The sequence below is a fragment of the Hypomesus transpacificus genome, chromosome 22, assembly GCF_021917145.1.
Source record: "Hypomesus transpacificus isolate Combined female chromosome 22, fHypTra1, whole genome shotgun sequence".
Taxonomy (NCBI): domain Eukaryota; kingdom Metazoa; phylum Chordata; class Actinopteri; order Osmeriformes; family Osmeridae; genus Hypomesus; species Hypomesus transpacificus.
Window position 1 is genome coordinate 3,147,443 of NC_061081.1, and position 20,200 is coordinate 3,167,642.

Sequence of the window (20,200 nt, forward strand, 5' to 3'; positions counted from 1 at the left end):
TGTATGTACTCTGTTCAAACCTCAGATTTTCTGGATGTTTAGGGGGGAAGGAGCTGGAAGAGATGCCAGTGTTACAGTGAATTAGTCAATGTGCCTTGTTTTTGGCATACATTATTGATTCCAATCCCCTTAAGTGCTCCACGATGAAGAAAACAGTCACTCAGTTAGACCTCGTTTGAAAAACAAAACAATTCATTCCATCCTGTGTAGCTGCCAGGTACACAAAAAGAGTTTGAGAGTTTGAAAGAAGATTGACGTTGATGAAAAATTACAAGTTCCAGACACTAGCCTACGTTTTAAAGAGCTTAATTTATTTTTAAGTCACTAATAAAGAATAAAGACTATTAGACTGTGTTGTTGTTGTTTTGCATCACCAAAGCACAGTAATTAGGCCTATTTAATTTGAAGATGTTTAATATACCTACAATGTCTCAAAAGGACATGCATTACATCATCCATATTGTATTTTTAGAAGAAGGAAGGCAGCAGCAGCATGAAGACAGGAGAGGAAGTAGAGGGACTTCCGAGGCAAGGTCTTAAAAATACTCAGTGTGTGAGTATTTGTGAATCTGCAAATCACTGCTTTGAAATCTTACACATTAAATGTTCAATCTGTGACAAAACCTTATTACATGTTTTGCCTTTTTATTTTGTTGAGTCCAGTTCTGATATTGAACTATATTATTTGGAGTTACTGGTTATGGTGTTATCTGAATGCTCGTGTTGTACATAATGCAGGATCAAATGGTTGAGACAGGCAGACAAAGAAAGAGAGAGAGAGGAGCAGACCAAAAGGTAAGAGATGTAGAAGATTAGCACTTTATAAGCTTGATGTTCAGAGCATGCATGACCGTCCGAACCAGAGGCAGAAACAGGGATAGAGAGTTGAGTGACATTCAAGATTCAAGTCAGAGGATAGAGCCATATCAGCCATACCCACAATGTATGCTGTCCAATAAAGTTTTACATTTACAAGAGAAGTGTTACAAGGAATTTCCCTGGCTGCATTATGATGCATTGCAAATAACGGGTTTTGTGTTTCTATTGCAAGAAAGTGTATCAAGAAAAACCCACCCCCTTTGCAGCAAAAGCAGAGCCTGCCTTTATAAATACAGGATTTAGTAATTGGAAAAGACAAAGATGTCCTTTCAAATGGTTGCAGAGGCACCAGAAAGAAAACATTAGTCCAGAGATCCTGAATGAAACTCTGTCCACAATGAGCCACAGCGTTGTTTGTGGAATAGCTGACACAAGCGGGAATCTACCCATTCGTCAGTATGCAATTATCATTGATGGAACACAAGACATATCTGGGCAAGAACAAGAAAGCATATGGCTGTGTTATATTGACAAAGACCTGATTCCCCATGAAGAATTCATTGATTTGTACGGTGTCTCAGATACAACAGGAAAGAGTATTGCTGAAGTTGCTAAGGATGTGCTGCTGAGATTAAATTGACCAATCCATGGTTTACGATGTCAAATTTATGACACAGTAAGCTTGCTTAGCCTTTGTTTGAATTAGAGACTCCCTAGATCGGGTCCACCCGTTAGGAGACCTGTTATCTCAGTCAGGGAAGTTTAAAGCAATTCATGCAGCGATTGCACATGCAGAGAAAACATCTTGCGCCAAACACCAAAATCACCCTCTACACTGCTGAGTTCAGACACAACTCGGATGGCTGCGTCCTGTTCGAGTTCTCTGACGACTCCGCCATAGTCGGCCTGATCAGCGATGATGACGACGCGGAGTACAGAAGACTGATGCAGGACTTCGTGGACTGGTGTGAACCAAACCACCTCCTCATCAACGCGGGGAGGATCAAGGAGGTGGTGGTGGATTTCCACAGACACCGGTCTGCCCCCCAACCGGTGAACATCCAGGGAATGGACTTTGAAAGAGTGGAGTCCTAAAAGTACCTGGGTGTTCACCTGAACCACAGACTGGACTGGACTGACCACACAGACGCACTGTACAGGAAAGGTCAGAGCAGGCTCTACCTCCTGAGGAGACTGAGGTCCTTTGGAGTGCAGGGGGCACCCCTAAGGTCTTTCCATGACTCAGTGGTGGTATCAGCCATCCTGTATGGTGTGGTCTGCTGGAGCTGCAGCATCACTGAGAGGGAAAGGAAGAAGGTCATCAAGGTGTCCAGCTCAGTCCTGGGCTGTCCTCTGGAGTGCAGGAGGTGGGCGACAGAGGGGTCCTGGCAAAACTAACATCCATGCTGGATCATGAGTCGCACCCCCTGCAGGACTCACTGTTCACTGGAGAGCAGCTTCAGCGTCTGATTCACCCTCAGTGTAGTAATGGAAGAGAGACAAATGTACTATTGACATTAAAATCAGTAGTCTTGTATATCAGTCTTCTACTATACAATTGGAGTTAAGGTCAATAATATTGTAGGTTAAGAACATCTCCAGTTAGTGATTTGTGTGGCTCAATGTTACAAGTCCCTCCAATCTTCCTATAGAGAGGGAAATGGAGAAGAGAAGGGAGGAGAGAAATTAGGGAGGAGAGAGAAGGGGGGGGGCTGGGAGAAAGGAGAGGAGGAGACGTAAGAAGAGATATGTCAAAGGAGAGGAAAGAGGAGGAAACTAAGAGGAGGTACTGTCAGGTCAAAAACTAGTGCCAAAGTGCCAAAAACGGTCTTATCTGACGTGATGCAAGAACGCAACCGTCGCTATGCCGAACTTAAATTCCTGAGATAGCTACGCGTGCTTGCAGGAAACTGTCCTGGTTGCTATACTGGTTAGGTAGGAAGTTTTATATTTAGGCCTTGGTCTTCCCAAGAAAAGCACTGAAAGACTACCGCTCATTCAAAATTCTGCAGCTAGATTATTAACTAAAACTAGGAGTGAACACATTAGTCCTGTTGTAGCTACTTTACACTGGCTCCCTGTTACCTTCAGAATTGACTTTAAGGTCCTTTTCCTTAGATACAAAACTCTACATGGACAAGGACCTAGCTACATTGCGAACTCTCTTATAAACTACACACCAGCTAGAACACTGCGATCATCAAATGCAGTCATAAGAAGATTGGTGATGCGGCCTTTGTCAATTACGCCCCAAAACTATGGAACAAATTACCCATAAATATGAGGGAAGCAAACACGCTAGACATTTTTAAAAGACAGTTTATAACCTACCTTTTTACCAAAGCATTTAAGCAATTTTTTATCTCAGAAGGGTTTTCACTACTTTTATCACTTGTATTATTGTTTTTATTGATTTTATGTAAAGCACATTGAGCTGCATTTATTGTATGAAATGTGCTATATAAATAAAGTCTTATTATTATTATTCTTGCTTGGGCCTAATTGGGCCCCAAATGTATTTTGTGAAATTAGATGATGGTCGTCTAGGAGGATGGGATGAAGAGCAAGGAATGGGAGAACCTAGGCTGAGGATGAGAATGATGATGAGGGAAATGGTTAGGGGGCGGGTCTATGACTTTTCCCCCAGTTTTAGAGATAAGACCTCGAGAGAAATATCCTGGACAAGCACAGCCTGGGCATTGACACACACCTGTAATATATAGCTTATACCTCCTCAATCCAGCTCTTGCTATATCTACTCTCACAAAACGTGGATGCTAATCGAGTGAACACTCAGAGCCACGTCCGTAACGTTCAAACCTCAGAGATTAGATTTAGGCAGGAAAACGATTCAAAGGACAGACCGTGTTTGTCAGATCAGTTGTGCTACACTTGCTAAACAACAACATCCATACTCTCCCAGAGGGGTAGCGTATGAAAGCTGATTTGGCCACACAAAGCCGTTGATTGGCTGATGTTGTGTGTACTGAGATCAAAGGCTATTTCGGGTCCAGCGTTGTAGATCACCTCAATGTGGCTATGCACACACACAGACGACTGCAAAACCCCTGCATCAGCACCAAGGATTCACAAACCAATGTCACGCTATTCACAAATGTTTTGTGATTCACAAACAAATGTCACAAGATTCAACATCTTTGACCCCATTACATGTATTTGCAACCTGACAAACACAAGTTATTACAAATCCCTGCATTTGTGTGTGGATCTTTGGAACTTTCCTGACGTGCTTAAATTCACAAATGCATTTTTTTCAAAAATATATTCTCTGTAGCCTATCAGATGTCTCTTCCAATTTTAGCCAATTATATTTGTGAATTATGAAACTAATCTAACTCCACAGAGCCATGCTCTGACTGAAGGTCCGTATTGGTAGTTGATTAACAGGCCCTAACTTATCTACCGCCTTGCAAAAACAGAAAGGATTTGTTAGAGGGCTTTATAATGTGTTGAGCATGATTTCAGAGATCCATTCCAAATCTTTGTGTTTGACGACACCAACGGGACTCACTGAGGGGAAAGCACGGCCCAGGGGCACATTGGAGAGGAGAATTGTTATGTTGGACCAACTGGCTAATGGGGTGTAGACCCAAATGCACGACTCCACTGAAGGTTGAGTTGACTGTTTTATTGAATTGAGGTGAAGGAGAGCGAAGGAGATCCAGTGGGGCAGGCAGGTGTGTCAGGCAGGCTGATGAACCGGAGGATGTGATCTGTAGCAGGCAGAGAGAAAACAAGGTATTAGAATGGACTAGATATAGTACCATATACTAGGAGCCGATACTACCTTCTGGACGGAGCGTTGAACTGGCGATGAGTGACAGGTAAACCGGGGTTGAAATATTGTGGTGCTGATGAGGGGATGGGTTGCAGGTGTGTCAATTACACAGGAGGAATGGAGTATGGCATGAAACCTGGAGCCGCACATGGGTAAAACAGAAATCCCGGCCCGGTTCAGGCCGGGGACATGACAAGAATGTTGGCACAGCATTTCATTTTCTTCACTGGGAGTTTTTTCTGGGATTCACTTCATGTTTTCTCACTTGGAAGGGTATCTAATTCATGTATTTTTTTCCGTCAGAAAGGAACCTCAAGTTTATCCATTTGTAAGGGCACCCATATTGCACCACATCACATTTTAACCACTGGTGGCCACATTATTCGACATCATGTTTTCTCACCAGTTGGAGTACCTTATACAGCACTGCATCATATTTTCTTACAGGAAAGGGCACCCTTTGGGACACTGTCATCACGTGGAGGCATAAAGGGCTTTTCATAACCGCACCCTTTCCACTGATAGGGCATTTCCGCGCACATAGGGGAGCCCGGGTGGCACCGCATCACATTTTCTTGCACACTAGGCCACCTTAGAGGCCCCCTTCATCGTGTTTAATCTACCATCGGGGCATCCAAGAGGGCACTTGATTTTCAGCTTGTTTCAAACGTGGGGGCAGGGGGGCGATTGCCACCTAAATCCCTTTGAACTCATGGAGTCTGGAACTGCTAACAACGTTGACAAAAGTTTGCACACAAAGAAAGCCAGACGGAGGACTGAAGTGACTTTGACCTTGACGGATCAAGACTACATCAAGACTACAGCGACAACGTTTTCCTGCTCAAGCCGTTTGTCTTCCCGCCGTTGGCTTGACTGGTGAGCCGAAGAGGAGAGATTTATCGTTCTATTCATTCCCGTTCACAAAATGCTGAGTCAGATTCCCACCTCCAAGGCGAAGCGGACAGGTTTGCATCAGCCTAAATGTTAAACTTTTGTTGAGCTTCTGTTGCCGCCACAGGACGGTAACTTCTTTTAGCATTCCTCTGATTTACAAAATAATAGCCTCCCAGTTTACCAAAGGTATACAAGGCATCCACTCTCACAGCAGCAAACTCATGAGGATCAGCAGAATAATCTGCTTTAATTTAGCTCCAGCTCTTGTTTTGAAACTACTCTTCCAGAACACTTGTAGAGTCAGGAAAACATGAATGAAAAAAGCTCTAAATAGTCTAAAAAAAGAAACATAATATTGTTTCTCTCACTACAGAACAAGAATTGTAAATGCCATCATCAACATTATTATTATTTTGGAATCAAGCCGGTCATAAAGAAAGCAAAGTCCAGTTCTGCAGGTTTTCAAAGGGTTAATAATCAGCATTTACGAAGGTGGGTTAGAGAATGAAGGAAAGGCACAGAGGAAGAGAGGGTGAGAGAGCAAAAGATTGACCCGATTGTTAGTTTCCTCAAGGATCACAATGACTCTTGCTAGAGACTTGTTGTCTTGTGGTTAGTGGTAACTGAGTTACATTTTTGTACTCGCTGTGATATATTGTTTTTAATGTTGCTTGTTTTTCCACAGGTAAACTTAAACTTATAGCGGTTCATGTTGTTTAATGGTAACTTGTTTAACTACATGCTCTTGTGGTTCTTCCCTTGGGCACTTATTTTGGTTGTTCCCAATATGTGCTTCGTGTTTTGGCTACTCGCAATGTTTTGGGGCTATCTTGTTGTTATTATCAGTGACCTATGCACTTTTTAAAGCTCTCTCTTGGAAGTCGCTTTGGATAAAAGCGTCTGCTAAATGACTACATGTAAATGTAAAAGAACAAAGGACGGAGGTGCATTACTTGACCATTGAAGGTGGAGTTGTGCAGATTAGGGACGTATTGTGTCCCTGCGACGGGGAGATAAGGACACCTGAAAACAGGAAGTGAGAGAGGGATAAGCACATAATCTCTTATCTCTCCCGCTTCGACTTTGCAGACGGTGGACCCGATGAAGCGATGGAGCGAGCCCTGCACAGTGCTTGTATGGAGAAGATCGTCTGGCTTCAAAGCAACTCTATTTAGAAAGATGTCTTTAGTCTTTGTTCTTTCATTTCAAAAGGTTACAGCAAACGGTCTGCATCAATGCTATCCGTCTCTGTATGGGAGGGTTGCATGGTGTGTGTGTGTGTGTGTGTACATTATGTAGACTTTGCCTTTCAAGCAAGCACTTTTATCCAACTGACCTGTTTTCTGATCCAGAGCAGGATATGACATGGGGTCACTGGAATTCATCATTCCCTCAATAAACTAGGAGCTTTGCTGGATTCAGAGAGTGGCATGGGATATGTAGTTTTAAGTAGCACAAGCATGCTTCCTCATTCAAAGTATGTGTTTCTTATTTGCTTTGTTACTACGTCAAGACGTGAAAAAAAAAATGCACAATTTATAATTATTTTACAACAAAACAGTTTTACTGGAAAACTACGTTTTTTTTGTTTTTACAATTTGCTTAGATCAGTGTTCCATTAGATTATTTAAATTGCTACAGTGATTTGTTTAATATTCCCCACAGTGGAGCCAGCCCTTGACTTGGCCAGCATAACTCAAAATGCAAAATTCAAATACTCAAAGTTCTTCCTATAGAATAATATTAAAGTTCATATAAATGATCTCTTACCAGTATTTACTTTGGTGAAATATGGTGGTCATTTGAAACAGATCAAAATCACCAGTAGAGATATAACATGTACAGTATTTGACAGTTTATATGTCTACAGTTATCTACCTCGGTTAAACACATTGACGAAGCTCCAGAATCAAACAATGGCTACATCACTTCACCCCCCCCCCCCCACGTCGTAAATGGTTCTCATTATGAAATAAGTATTGATTGGTTCTGCTGACAAATAAGCACTTAAAATGGCAATGGACTCCAATGGCACTAAATCATTGTGGTGTGCCTTTCTCATAGCTCTCCACAACACTTAAGCCCATCAGAACGTAAGAAATATGTGACTGGGAGGGCTGTGAGGCCATTGGGGGCTGTACCTATCAGTCGTTATCCAATTGAGCCCTCTGGTAGCTTAACACCAGCCAGTTTTGCTAGTCTTGCAGTGGAAGTAGGAAGGCATGATACAGAGGGAACGCAAAATGGCCTCATCTTCCTTCCTTCTTTCTTTCTTTCCTTCCTTCCTTCCTACCTCATGCAGATCAGGTGGCTCAACTGGCATCACCGATTATTAAAGGAGAACCATACTTATTCAGTCAAGTTGGATCAGAGACTGAAGAGGGAGAGAGGACAAACAAAAGTCTGTAGGCAGGAAAAGCAAATCAATCTTCTCCTGTCATTTTTGAAGTGTTTCCCTTCCTGTTCTTTCCACTTTGTCAGTTTAACAGCCATGCAAAATGGGTCCCATGGCAGAGTCTGACCTTGTCAATGAAATGACTGACCCAAGTGAATTCACACATCCTTCCTCTGTGCATGTAGTCAGTGTCATACACCAACACGCCAAAGGCTCAATATCTCAAACAAATGAGCAAATGAGTTGCCCTCCAAAACATTTATTTACATCCTTTCTGCCAGTATATCCTTTTTATTTTCTTCACATAAGTTTAGAAAGTAACAGTACAGTCATAAAGAATGATGTCACACAAGGTATCAGATGGTGGGGGAGGGGGGGAGAAGAGAAGAGATACAAGGTGGGAAGTTTGTGACTTTAATTAGATCCACCAAAGTGACCCCGTGTAGAGAGACTCGGTGGACTTCTAGCTCCACTTGCCTCGGCTGCTGAGTCAGAGTCGTGGTTACATAAAGAGCTCAGAATGACTCAGCCTTCCGCCGGAGTAGTACATGCGCTTGATGACAGACTGTACGTCGGCAGAAAGGGGCGAGGTCATGGGAAGCTTGCCGGGGTTGGACCGCGCTTCTTCTATTGCTACATCCCGGGGAGGTAAGACGACCTCCGAAGTACAGTTTTATAGAAAGGAACAATACACAGGTCAACATCCACACAAAATCATACAACAATGCCAAAAGAAGCACCCTTTTCAACACTTGCAGATGGGCTAATGCAGTATGTGTGTGTGTGTGTGCGTGTGTAGCTTGGTTTAGACTGGCACTGCGGCTGCGTTGTTGCTGTTTCTTCTCTGTCAGCTGAGCAGCTGCTGGTTTTCGTTCTTCCCCTGAATGTCCTCTGGCTGTCTGGCCAAGTGTGCCAGTGTTCCTGAATGTGGGAGAGAATGGGATACCGACGCACACACAAACGTGCAAACACACAGTCCCGTGCACCCGTCCTGACGCCAAACAAACACACACACACACACACACACACACGCACACCCTCCCCCTCAGCGCTTTATGGGACTCATCCTCTCTGACACCAAGCAGGAGCCACAGATGGCTCCTTAATGGGCAAGATCGCTGGCAGATCGAATGAATTGACCTGGCTTTCTGACTGGATCGCAGCCCAGTGGAGGAAAAGGTTCTGGACTCTGGGCTCGTTTGGCCGTCTTGGGGGCTGCAAGGATGTCTAGCCGATGGTGAGCGCTGCCAACATTCCTGACAGGCATCGTATGTGCTCTCCCTGATGGAGACGGCTGGAGACATAAAAAAAAAGGGACTTGGCCAAAGAAGCTGGCGTTGACACAGGATGTGACACATGTGGAAGTGTCTGTGTGCCAGTGAGTGCCAAATAGCGCTTAGAGGTGACAAATGGTTCGGCTTAGCAAGATGAAAAAAAAAGACAAAATGGAGCACACACGCTTGCTTTTTCACTCTCTCTCCCATAGTGATGACTTGGAATCAATGGTTACGCCTGTTACAGCTCATTTGGATCCGAAGAAAGCGGTTTAAGTGGCTTCAAATGTCAGATGTTCCTCACATTTATCCCAAATAATGTGGATGAGGATTACAGTATCCGATAAAGACCAAAACAAACACAGATTACTATTTCATGGCTAAAACCTGAGTTATTCAAAAGGGTTCATACAGTATGAAACACTCCAACAATACGTTTAGAAAATGGACAATGTAACGTATTCTCGTTTTTGAGTATTTGCATGACTTATTGAGCGGGACTAGATATTTATGTGATGTATACGTACACATCTATATATGGATTTATTTATGCTTCTCCATGAAAGATTTTAGGAGAGAGGTCCGATCAAATCGCAGAACCCACAACAGGGAGAGTTCAGACAACCTGCAGGTCATCATCCTCAGAATATGCATCACAGACACAAATGGTGAGTACCATATCTCTCAGTTTCCATCAAAAGAACAGAGATCATTTCTCTGTCCCTCTGTTCCTCCCCTTACTCCTTTTTGAGAAATGTCTTCCGACATCCACTGCTCTTCTGTTTTCTCTCCTTTTCACCTTTGACCTGTGTGCCTGGCATAGGAAGTGAAAAGGGAGGAGATTCAATCGACCATTAAGTGGACACGCTTAGTGCCTTCACAGTCAGCGTGTCACCCCTCCCTCCTCCTCCTCCTCCTCCCCTTTTCCTGTCTGTCTTCTCCTTCTCCTCTTCGTCCTCTCTGTCCTCCCTCTCTCCTGTTAGATGATGGGTCTTTACATTGGGGTTTGTTGAGCGATGGTGTTAGAGCAGTGGGGCCCCTCCCCCCTCCCCAGGCCCAGAGTCCACAACCCACAGAAGTGGCCCAGAACCAGCCCTGGGGTTGGGGGAGGTGGGGGAGGGAGGTCCCTCACAGGTCCTCGTAGTCCAGGAGTTTGGAGTGCTGCCGGGTCTTCCAGAGGCGGTAGAGACGGAAGTCAAAATACTTCTCAATCATCTCTTTGCCTACATGGGGGGAAATGAAGAGATGATGAAATTGTGGATTTTACTGTACAAAAAGACTGTATTGCTGGTCTAGCTGCTCATTAGGAGAAAGCGAGATAAGGGAAGGGGGGCGATAGCAAAGGAAAGAGAGGAGGAACAAAATGTGTGTCCTGTAGCTAAAGAAGGGGAGGGGAGAAGGTCAGCAGAGGCAATCAAAAAGACACCTAGGTAATAGAGAGGGGAAGAAAAGAGAGAGGGGACCGAGAGATTGACTTGGAGGACGAGCGCAACGAAAGAGTGACTCTCAGGAAGGGGAGTGAGACAGGGAGGTGGAGGAGGGGCGGAGGCCACTGAAGATAATGACATTTTTAATTGAGAAGACAAGCAAAGGAAAAAACAAAGCTGAAGACGGAGCACAAGCCGGACGAGCATCATGTGTGTGTGTGTGTGTGTGCGTGTGTGTGTGTGTATTAATAGGCTGAAAGACTCACCCTGTGCGGACAGCTCCAGGGGAGATGCAAAGTCAATGGAGTAAGGCCTCATCAGGTTCTTCAGTTTCTGGAACAGCTGTTGGACAACGATAAGAACGCACACCAATTAATCTCTCGGTCTCTTTCACACGCACACACACACACACACACACACACAGACACAGACAAACACACACCGATTAATATGCAGGCGTGGCATCATCACCCAGCCGACTATCATCGGGGAAGGCTGGGCACCCGGTAAGACCCGCCCGTCACCCCTTGCACGCACATACATACACACACACACGAACGCACAGAGACACACACATTGATACACATACAAAGCTTTCTGGCTTATGGTACTTTATAGCCGAAACAAATTGTGCATTCATCCCAGATGGGTGACGGGGAGGGCAAATGACAAGAAAAGGCAACTGGAGAGAGAGAGAGAGAGAGAGAGAGAGAGAGAGAGAGAGAGAGAGAGAGAGAGAGAGAGAGAGAGAGAGTGAGATAGAAAAAGATTTTGTAAGGCAGCCAGCGACTGCTACTCTCCATAGACCTCTCTCCATCTCCTACTTCACATCCTCCTTCTCTCTACTCCACACAATACTCCTCTCATCCCCCCCCCCACCCCACCCCCCTTTGGAAACCCAAGCTCAGGGACATCCAGAGAATCAGCTCATCTGTAATTTAGAAGAATCTGCAACGCTAGTTTGACGACTCTCATTCAGAAACTCTCACTTAATGTTTTATTGAAGCTCTTTTTGATTATAAGTGCCTGTTTGTCTCCATAGAGAACACAGCAGACGGTCTCCCTCAGGGCTTGGAACCTTCTAGCTTGGGTTTTTGGACCTGTCAGTGTCATGGCACATCAACGATGTAGGAACTGGAGAGTCAAGGCAGTTTGCAAACAAAAAAGAAAGGTGAACTGGGTACCAATTCATGAGGATCGTCACGATGATGACGACAACGATGATGATGCTGAACATGAGGATAACGATAAGGAAGTTAATGACGATGACAATGATGAAGGTGACTGTGGCGACGAGGACAACAAGGATAAGTACGTCACAGCGATGATGATGACGACGGTAACGATGATGAAGATGACGATAATGATAATACTGCTGCTAGTGGTGACGATGATGATGATGAAACGGCCATTCGGCACGGTGTATGGCTAGGCAGCCGGCCAGGGCTGGAGGATAGCTCAGGAAGCTGGAGTGCTACGGCTGTTTAATCTGATCCAGCAGGACTGTGTTTACTGGGGCATGCGCCGAGTCGAACCCGGGAACGCTGGGAGTGGGCGGGGGAAAACCGTCCCGGTTTATGCACCAAGGACGATTACTGCCTCACACACACACACACACACACACACAGGCACGCACGTTGCACACGCACACACACAGGCAAGCACATACATACACACAGTCGAGCATGCATGCAGTAAACTTACACATACACATGGGCAGACAACACACCCATGTGATGTGGAGATGGTAATGTAGAGGCGAGAGGAGCTTTCTGTGGGTGGGGGAGGGTCTAAGGTTCCAAAAAGTTATCCTGCAGCTTGTCTGCACCTAGCCCCCCCCCCCCCCCCCCCCCACACACACACACACACACACACACACACACACACACACACACCGCAAGTACAGGACAACCTGCTCAACGGCCCCAAGAGAGCACTTCAGCTTACATAACCACAACAACCATTTTGACAGACACAGTTTTCACAGACAGGAGGCCAGCTAACCCAATCAGGTGAGAGATCCTCCCTCCGTGCATGTGACGGGGAGACATTCGGGGGGAGAGAGTAACTTAAAGAGAGAGAGACAGAGAGAGAGACAGAGAGAGAGAGAGAGAGAGAGAGAGAGAGAGAGAGAGAGAGAGAGAGAGAGAGAGAGAGACAGAGAAAGGGAGGAAGAAATGGGGAGAGATAAAGGGGGAGAGAGAGAGACAGAGATAAAAGGAGCGAAAGACATGGGGAGAGAAAGAGAACGGGAGAGAGATGTGAGACTGAGGGAGATGTGAGACTGAGAGAGATGTGCACTTCATGCAAATCAGTGTGTGTGTGGGTGTGCGTCTGAGTGGAGAACAGTGTAGCAGCCAGTCCCCCGTTACACTCACAAGGCTCCAGTGCACAGTCCAAAACACATGACTTAGTGTGACATAATCAGCTCACAGGTAAGAGATGTTGAGAGACAGAGAGAGAGAGAGAGAGAGAGAGAGAGAGAGAGAGAGAGAGAGAGAGAGAGAGAGAGAGAGAGAGAGAGAGAGAGAGCGTAATGTAGTGAAATGACCGACCGAGCAAGAGAGATAGAGAGACAAAGGACTGTGAAAGGGAAAGGAAGAGGAGATGGAGAGAGGAGAGAGATAAGGCAGACAGAGAAAAGGGGAGAGAAAGAGAGAGACGACAAGAGAGAGAGCAAGAGATGGAAGCATGATTTTACAGAGAGGGACCCGATGAGAGTAGAGAAATGTGTTTTCCATAGTAAGATAAGTCCATTAACTTGCATTTGAGTATGTGTGTGTGTGTGTGTGTGTACCTTCTCTCCATTGGGGTTGCCGAGGACATAGCATCCCATGATGTGAATGAGGTTGGGCTCTGGATTCACTTTGCTCATAAACCGACTCAGCCTTCTCCAGAACCTGCACACACGGTCGGGGAGGGGGTTGATAGAGGGGAGAGTGTGTGTGGGGGGCGATGGGGGGGGGGGGGGAGAGAGGGGGGTCAGCAACAGGCTGCAGAACAGTGGAAGATAAATGACGCAGAAAACAACTCCATGCCAGAGTTGGACTGAGAAGAGCCTGTTCTAACACAGCATAGCAGCACAGTTGCAGAGTAACAGTGAGAGCAGACGGAGGTGTACAGTATGGACAGTGGAGGTGGAGGTGTACAGTATGGACAGTGGAGGTGAACAGTATGGACAGTGGAGGTGGAGGTGTACAGTGGAGGTGTACAGTATGGACAGTGGAGGTGTACAGTATGGACAGTGGAGGTGGAGGTGTACAATGGAGGTGGAGGTGTACAGTATGGACAGTGGAGGTGGAGGTGTACAGTGGAGGTGGAGGTGTACAGTATGGACAGTGGAGGTGGAGGTGTACAGTGGAGGTGTACAGTATGGACAGTGGAGGTGGAGGTGTACAGTGGAGGTGGAGGTGTACAGTATGGACAGTGGAGGTGGAGGTGTACAGTGGAGGTGGAGGTGTACAGTATGGACAGTGGAGGTGGAGGTGTACAGTATGGACAGTGGAGGTGGAAGTGTACAGTATGGACAGTGTGATGCTGCTGTGACTCACTGGCTCATGTCCTCCTCTTTCTCCACCTTGGCAAAAGTGGCCACTTTATTCTTCAGCAGGTACAGATGCCCCGGGCCTCCCTGAGACACACACACACGTGCACAGACACACACATTTACATTTATTCATTTAGCTGACACCTTTATCCAAAGCAAGAGAGAGCTTTACAAGAGTGCATAGTGCCAATGGGAAGAAACATAAGAGCATTTAGTTAAACAAGTTACAATTACACAACATGAACCTCAACAAGTGCAGGAGTGCACCTGTACGAAAGCAAGCAACAATAATATAATTCACATAGAGCACAAGAAGTTAAATCAGTCACACACGCACACACACACACACACACACACACACACACACACACACACACACACACACACACACACACACACACACACACACACACACACACACACTTAAGCCTTACTGCTTTCTCAGTCCAGGGTCATATCCATTATGAATAATTCACACTTTACAATAAAGGCCCACTCAAATCAAACTCGAAAGGTACAATTACCCACTCCAGCTCAAAAAGTCCTTAATTAAGCCTTGGCTCTCCTTGGGACCTTACATCATCCACTACAAAAGCACCTTGGAGAATCTAAACCATAGTGCATTAAATATGATTTGAGGTTAGCTCAACGCTAGCTCCTTCTCCTCCTCTCTTTGACTTCCTTTGTTGTATTTTTCAAGGGAGCAACTTCCCAAAGATGGCTACAGTGGGGTTTCACGTCCGCAAACTCCCAAGAAAACACATGAATAAATACATATATTTAATAATGATATTGAAAAAATAAATGACCAGACATATTAGTTTTAAGAAACGATTAAAAACCCACTTGTTCCATAATCACTTTGTTTTGTAATGGGTGTTTGCCTTCTGTGTAGTTTAAACTGTTTGGTATATTGTATTTTATGATTTTATCATTCTATGCTGCGTATTGTATAAACTGAACGTTTTTCAGTTTTACGTCTTCTACTCCCATTTTATTTTATTTTATTTTCAATGTTCTTATTGTAACCCTGGTTTTGAAATGCGGTTTATAAATTATATTTGACTTACTATAATGAAGTCAAAACCACGAGAGGGTGTGTGGTATGTCTCCAAATAACCCATGTGTTGTGCTGCGGTCATAGTCCACCAGCACAGCCCATTGGTTACCTGGTGATACACCACACCCCCTGAGTGGTTTATTGTTTTTATACACGGTTACATAAACAGGAAATAAATCGATGATATACTGTATATTTGAATAATATTTCATTCCATTTCATCCCTTAGATTATAACTTACAGTATGTCTATTTCCTAACTCCCTCCCTCTCTTTCTATTTCTCTCTCTCCCCCCCTTCTCTCTCCATCTCTCTCCATCTCTCTCCCCCTCTCTCCCCCTCTCTCCATCTCTCTCCATGTCTCTCCCTCTCTCTCCCCCTTTCTCTCGCCATCTCTCTCTCTCTCTTCCTCTCTCTCCCTCTCTCTCCCCCTCTCTCTTGCCATCTCTCTCTCTCACCTGACAGAAGATGAGCATCCTCCAGATCTTGCTGCCTCTCCTGTAGGCAGTGAGCTTCTTCTCGATCTCCTCTGTGAAAGAAGAGGGAAAGGTGAGAGGTTGACGAGAAAAGAGCGAGGAGGGGAAAGTAGAGTGACCAGATCCCAATTCACCAGATGTGGGACAAAGACAACGTTTGTGTGGGACAATGTGGGACAATGTGGGACAATGTGAGATATCAATGCATCGAGGCAGTCTAAAATAAAATACAATTTAAATAAACATTTCTATTCTTCCCCTTTGCTATAACGTTACTATGATTTGCCATTTGGTTGATTCAGCAGCACATAACAGCCTGCAAACAAAAAAGTAACAAATGTATTTAAATGCAACTTTCCCAATGGAGTTTTCATGCTGTTTCACAGTGCCCCTCAAGTTAACACTCCTGACTGTGTACAATCAAACAGAAAGACAAGGCTACAATTGTTCTTTCAAATATTGTCCTTTAATGTGCCTTTTCTCCAACAACAGAGAGCAACAACAACACAACCACATTTAAGTGTTTGCTCTAGTGAAACAATAAACTGAAGTACATACATTCAAGTAGAACATACACTGGATACATGGAGCACATAGGCTGATTATCTGAACATAACAAAACTTAATCAGTTCAGAATCACATAGAGATAAACTACACAAAATAAATGCATTTGAAAATGCTCTGCAGTTACTGGACCAAGTAATGCTACAAAAACGCACAAATTGGTATAGGCACTACATAAAATAATAAATAAAACCTGAAGTGCAAATCAATACTGGTCAGGAGGTAACACAAACTTAAATAAAATAATATGTTTTCATTTTTCAATAAAGTGTTTGCTCTAGAAAAAAATAAACTGAAGCACATACAGTATTCAAGTAGAACATGGAGCACATAGGCTGATTATCTGAACATAACTAAACTCACTCAGCTCAGAATCACATAGAGATAAACTACACAAAATAAATGTTCTACTTGAATACTGTATGTGCTTGAGTATATTTAACTAGAGCAAACACTTTAATGAAATATGTTTAGTTAATCATAGAAAAATACACAATTAATGCTATTCCAGCACCAAGGAGAGCACCTGGCTGAATTTTGTTTTCAGTTCTCTACATCACAGCAACAACTGCAGGCCCACACAGACGATGCACTCTCAGCACCACGGAAAGCACCTGCCAGCAAAACACAAGAATAGAGCATTGTTTTAAAATCTAGCACCACACTGGATCAGTGCTCACAATATTCTAAATTTATATAGACAATGTTTATCTTACCTTAGATGATCTTCTTGGCTTTATACTTCTTGCTTGAGCTTGCAGCTTCTAATAAGGCTTTCTGCTTAAGTGCATAACTGTAGAATTCCTTACAACTGTATTCAAAGTTGGTCTTGACTTGAATTTCACTCTTGATGAGCTCCACAGAGCAACGGTTCCTCTGGTCGGTCCAGGCTGCAGTCATCAGGGAAAACACTCTCTCTACAGATGCGTTGGTTATTGGGATGCTGAAGACAAAGGAGGCAACTGCAGTCAGGTTTGGTGTCTTCGTGCTTTTGAGAAAGGTCGACCACTTCTCCACAACAGGAGCTCTTCTCTGCACAATTTCCGGCTGGCGTGGCAGAGTCACACAGTACTCCTCGTAGAGTTCGTCCATGTCCAGTTTCCCCCCTATATGTAGGGCCTCCACGGCATCACTGAGCTGGGTGAATGTAAAGCTGTTCTTCAGTGACAAGCAGGCAACTTTCTTCTGATAGTTGGTGTTGTTGAAGTCATACCATTTTTCCAGGTAGTTGAGTGCTGTCTGGTAGAAGTTGGACATATCCTCTTTGATTGATGCTGCCTTTTGGTCCGGAAACTGTTGGACAATCGCACTGGTCTCCATTCCAAAGAAGGAATCGATCTGTCGCTGATTGAGCTTGGTCTTGAGGGTCTGCATGATGTCATAGAGCTCACAGATGGTCCCATCCTGTCCCTCCAACAGCAGCACAACGTCATGGAACACCTTGAGTATGTTGTTGAGGAAAGCCAGGTAGGCCTGCAGCTCAATGGGATGCCCCTCACCATCCTGATCTGATTTTAAGAGCTTCCACAGTACTTTTGGGCACTCACTCTCTCCCAGCGACAAGAAGTAGCTCTTGATAGCTGCCCAGCTGTTATGTAGCCTCTGGACAGCAGGCCACAGACTTAACCACCTTGTTGGTACATGTCGCCGTACAGCATGATAGTCTTCCTCCACAAAGGCGAACACTGCTTTTAATTCCTCTGTGCGCTTTGCTGAGACTGAAAAGTGGCTGAATATTTTGTTGACTACAGATTCAATGTCAATGTTCAGCATGTCTCCAGCATGCTTTGCACAGTTGTGCACTATGTGGGCCATACAGTTTGCCTTGATGATGCCACTATTTTCTGCCTTTAACTTTTGGTAAACCGAGTTGTTTTTCCCATAGTTCACACTAGCATTGTCTGCAGTGTAAGCTGAAATCATTTCCAGTTGCAGACCATTTTCCTCTAACTTGCTCTTTATCTGGTGGTGTATGGCAGCAGCTGACTCTTGGCTATCTTCATAAAAGTCCAGTATCTTAGTTTTCAAACCCAGCTCTGGTGTCCAATATCGTAACGACAGTGGGAAGAGTTTTGTAGTGCCATGATTAGATGCATCTGAAGCCACTGAAAAAAATGGCGTGTGGACTTTTCTATCACTTGGGAGCTCTTGAACCACTGGCATTTTTAATTCTCTCAAACAACTCTCTACAGAGGCAGGTGCAAGCACATCTGTTACTATGGATGCTGCCTTTGTACGACCACATGACATTTTCTTTGCAATCTCAGAGTCTGGAAACATGGTAGATGCTAGCTTATTACCACAGTCTTCTGACCTGTATGATAGTGAGTGTTTTACAGTGTGGTAAACACTAGTTAGTTCAGCTGCAGTTACCTTGTTGGCGTTTGACTCTTGTTTGGGTTTTAGCAGGAACGTATCCATAGACTGGCAAGACTCTTTTTGAGCAACACGTTTTTTATGTGCCTCGCACTGTTTGTGTCGTTTGACGTCGTATTCACCTCCGTGTGAAATGGAAAATTGACTTGAGCAAATTTCACACGACACTTTGCTAGAATCACTAGGCACTGGTTTCACCCAGGGATAGATAGTTTCCCAGTCTTTGTTAAAACTGCACTTCCTCTTCTTACCCGTGAGTGTCGTGTTTTCCTCCATGTCTGCTGCTTGCCGTTCTGACCTGATTTCTATTGTTTCGATTGGCGCGCTTAACTTCTTCCGCGTCATAGGTCCGCGTCCCAGACATGATGAAATAGCAAATAGCCATAGCCCATCTATGAAATAGCCTAGCCGAGTCTAGGCGCCCTCTGATGACAGCCCTCACGGCTGTCTACACACACAAACAACTGTTTGATAAAACACGTATTTCAAAATTTGGAGTCTGACTATCGGTAAGAATGCGGGACAACGTCTCAATTTGCGGGACGGGTGAAAAATGATAGAAATGCGGGACTGTCCCGCACAAAGCGGGACATCTGGTCACCCTAAAGGGAGGGAGAGAGAAAGAAAGAGGGAGGGAGGGCAAGAGAGAGGGAGGGAACACAGAGAGATGAATGAGAGATAACGAGAAAGAAAGATCATGGAGAGAAGAGAGAGGACAAGACAATATGGAAGACAGAGAGGTGAGATTGATGAGAGAAAGAGAGCAGAAAAGAGAAAGAAGTAGATGGCGAGAGGAAGGATGGGATGAGTTTGAAAGAGAAGGTCGGTAAAAACAAATGCAGGACTTGAGAGAGACAGGTAAAGAGACAGAAAATGAAGACTGATGAAAAACACAGCGCAGCAGACAAGCACCGTAACACAAAAGGGAATTGCTCTCCGTAAGAGAGAGTGAGCGATCAACAGCAAACTGACCAGACAAGAGCAGACACAGAGAGAGGAGAGTGGAGGAACACATACAGACTGATAGACTGTGAAGTGGTAAGACAGACAGATGGACAGACAAATGCAGACAGATGGACACACAGTGAAGCAGACAGACTAACCAATGCAGACAGAATGACAGGCCGATAGACACAGACAGGTAAAGACAGACTGACACACAGCAGGGCTCGAAATTGCTAAAATTTTGGTTGCATATGTTCCCGAATTATAACCGTGCAACCTCAAAATATATTTGGGAGCATTTGTGAGTGCACATAATTGCTACAATTATTTATTGTATTTTTTTTTTTACAAAACGCTCGCTAATAGCGAGTCCACCATTCTATTCAATGTTGCATAACCATTAAACTTCTAAACTTATTACAGATTTCAGATTGGTTAATATTTGCCGTCAATCAAACCTTGTCACTGCGCTCGTTGTCACGTGACAGGGAGCTAACTAGCGCGCAAAAATTGAACAGCTGAAAAGACAACATGATTTTCTTTTTCAGTGCTCCTAAATTTTGCTACCAATACAAAAGTAAAAAAGTTTATTTCGAGCCCTGCACAGTATACCCTTTTACAAAC

General features: G+C 44.4%; 2 protein-coding genes across 2 annotated transcripts in view; both read right to left on the reverse strand.

Annotated features, from left to right (window-relative positions):
• Nucleotides 1-10,284: 10,284 nt before the first annotated feature.
• The window catches only part of nsmfa (NMDA receptor synaptonuclear signaling and neuronal migration factor a), a 28,863-nt gene continuing 18,947 nt past the window's right edge, over nt 10,285-20,200 (reverse strand). The window contains exons 12-16 of the mRNA XM_047045930.1: nt 15,673-15,743; nt 14,160-14,239; nt 13,406-13,508; nt 10,875-10,950; nt 10,285-10,404 (exon numbers count right to left, since the gene is read on the reverse strand). Of these exons, the coding sequence (XP_046901886.1) occupies nt 10,310-10,404; nt 10,875-10,950; nt 13,406-13,508; nt 14,160-14,239; nt 15,673-15,743 (425 nt within the window). The 3' untranslated portion in view covers nt 10,285-10,309. The remainder of the gene's footprint in view (nt 10,405-10,874; nt 10,951-13,405; nt 13,509-14,159; nt 14,240-15,672; nt 15,744-20,200) is intronic.
• Nucleotides 15,807-18,309, reverse strand: LOC124484819. Its single transcript, XM_047045931.1, has 2 exons — nt 16,972-18,309; nt 15,807-16,869 (listed from the first exon to the last, which is right to left on the reverse strand). The coding sequence occupies exon 1, from the start codon at nt 18,176-18,178 to the stop codon at nt 16,973-16,975; it is 1,206 nt and encodes a 401-aa protein (XP_046901887.1). The 5' UTR covers nt 18,179-18,309; the 3' UTR covers nt 15,807-16,869; nt 16,972.

Coding starts and splice junctions, on each gene's coding strand:
- LOC124484819 (XM_047045931.1), bottom strand. CDS start 18,178: ATGATTTCAGCTTACACTGCAGACAATGCTAGTGTGAACTATGGGAAA.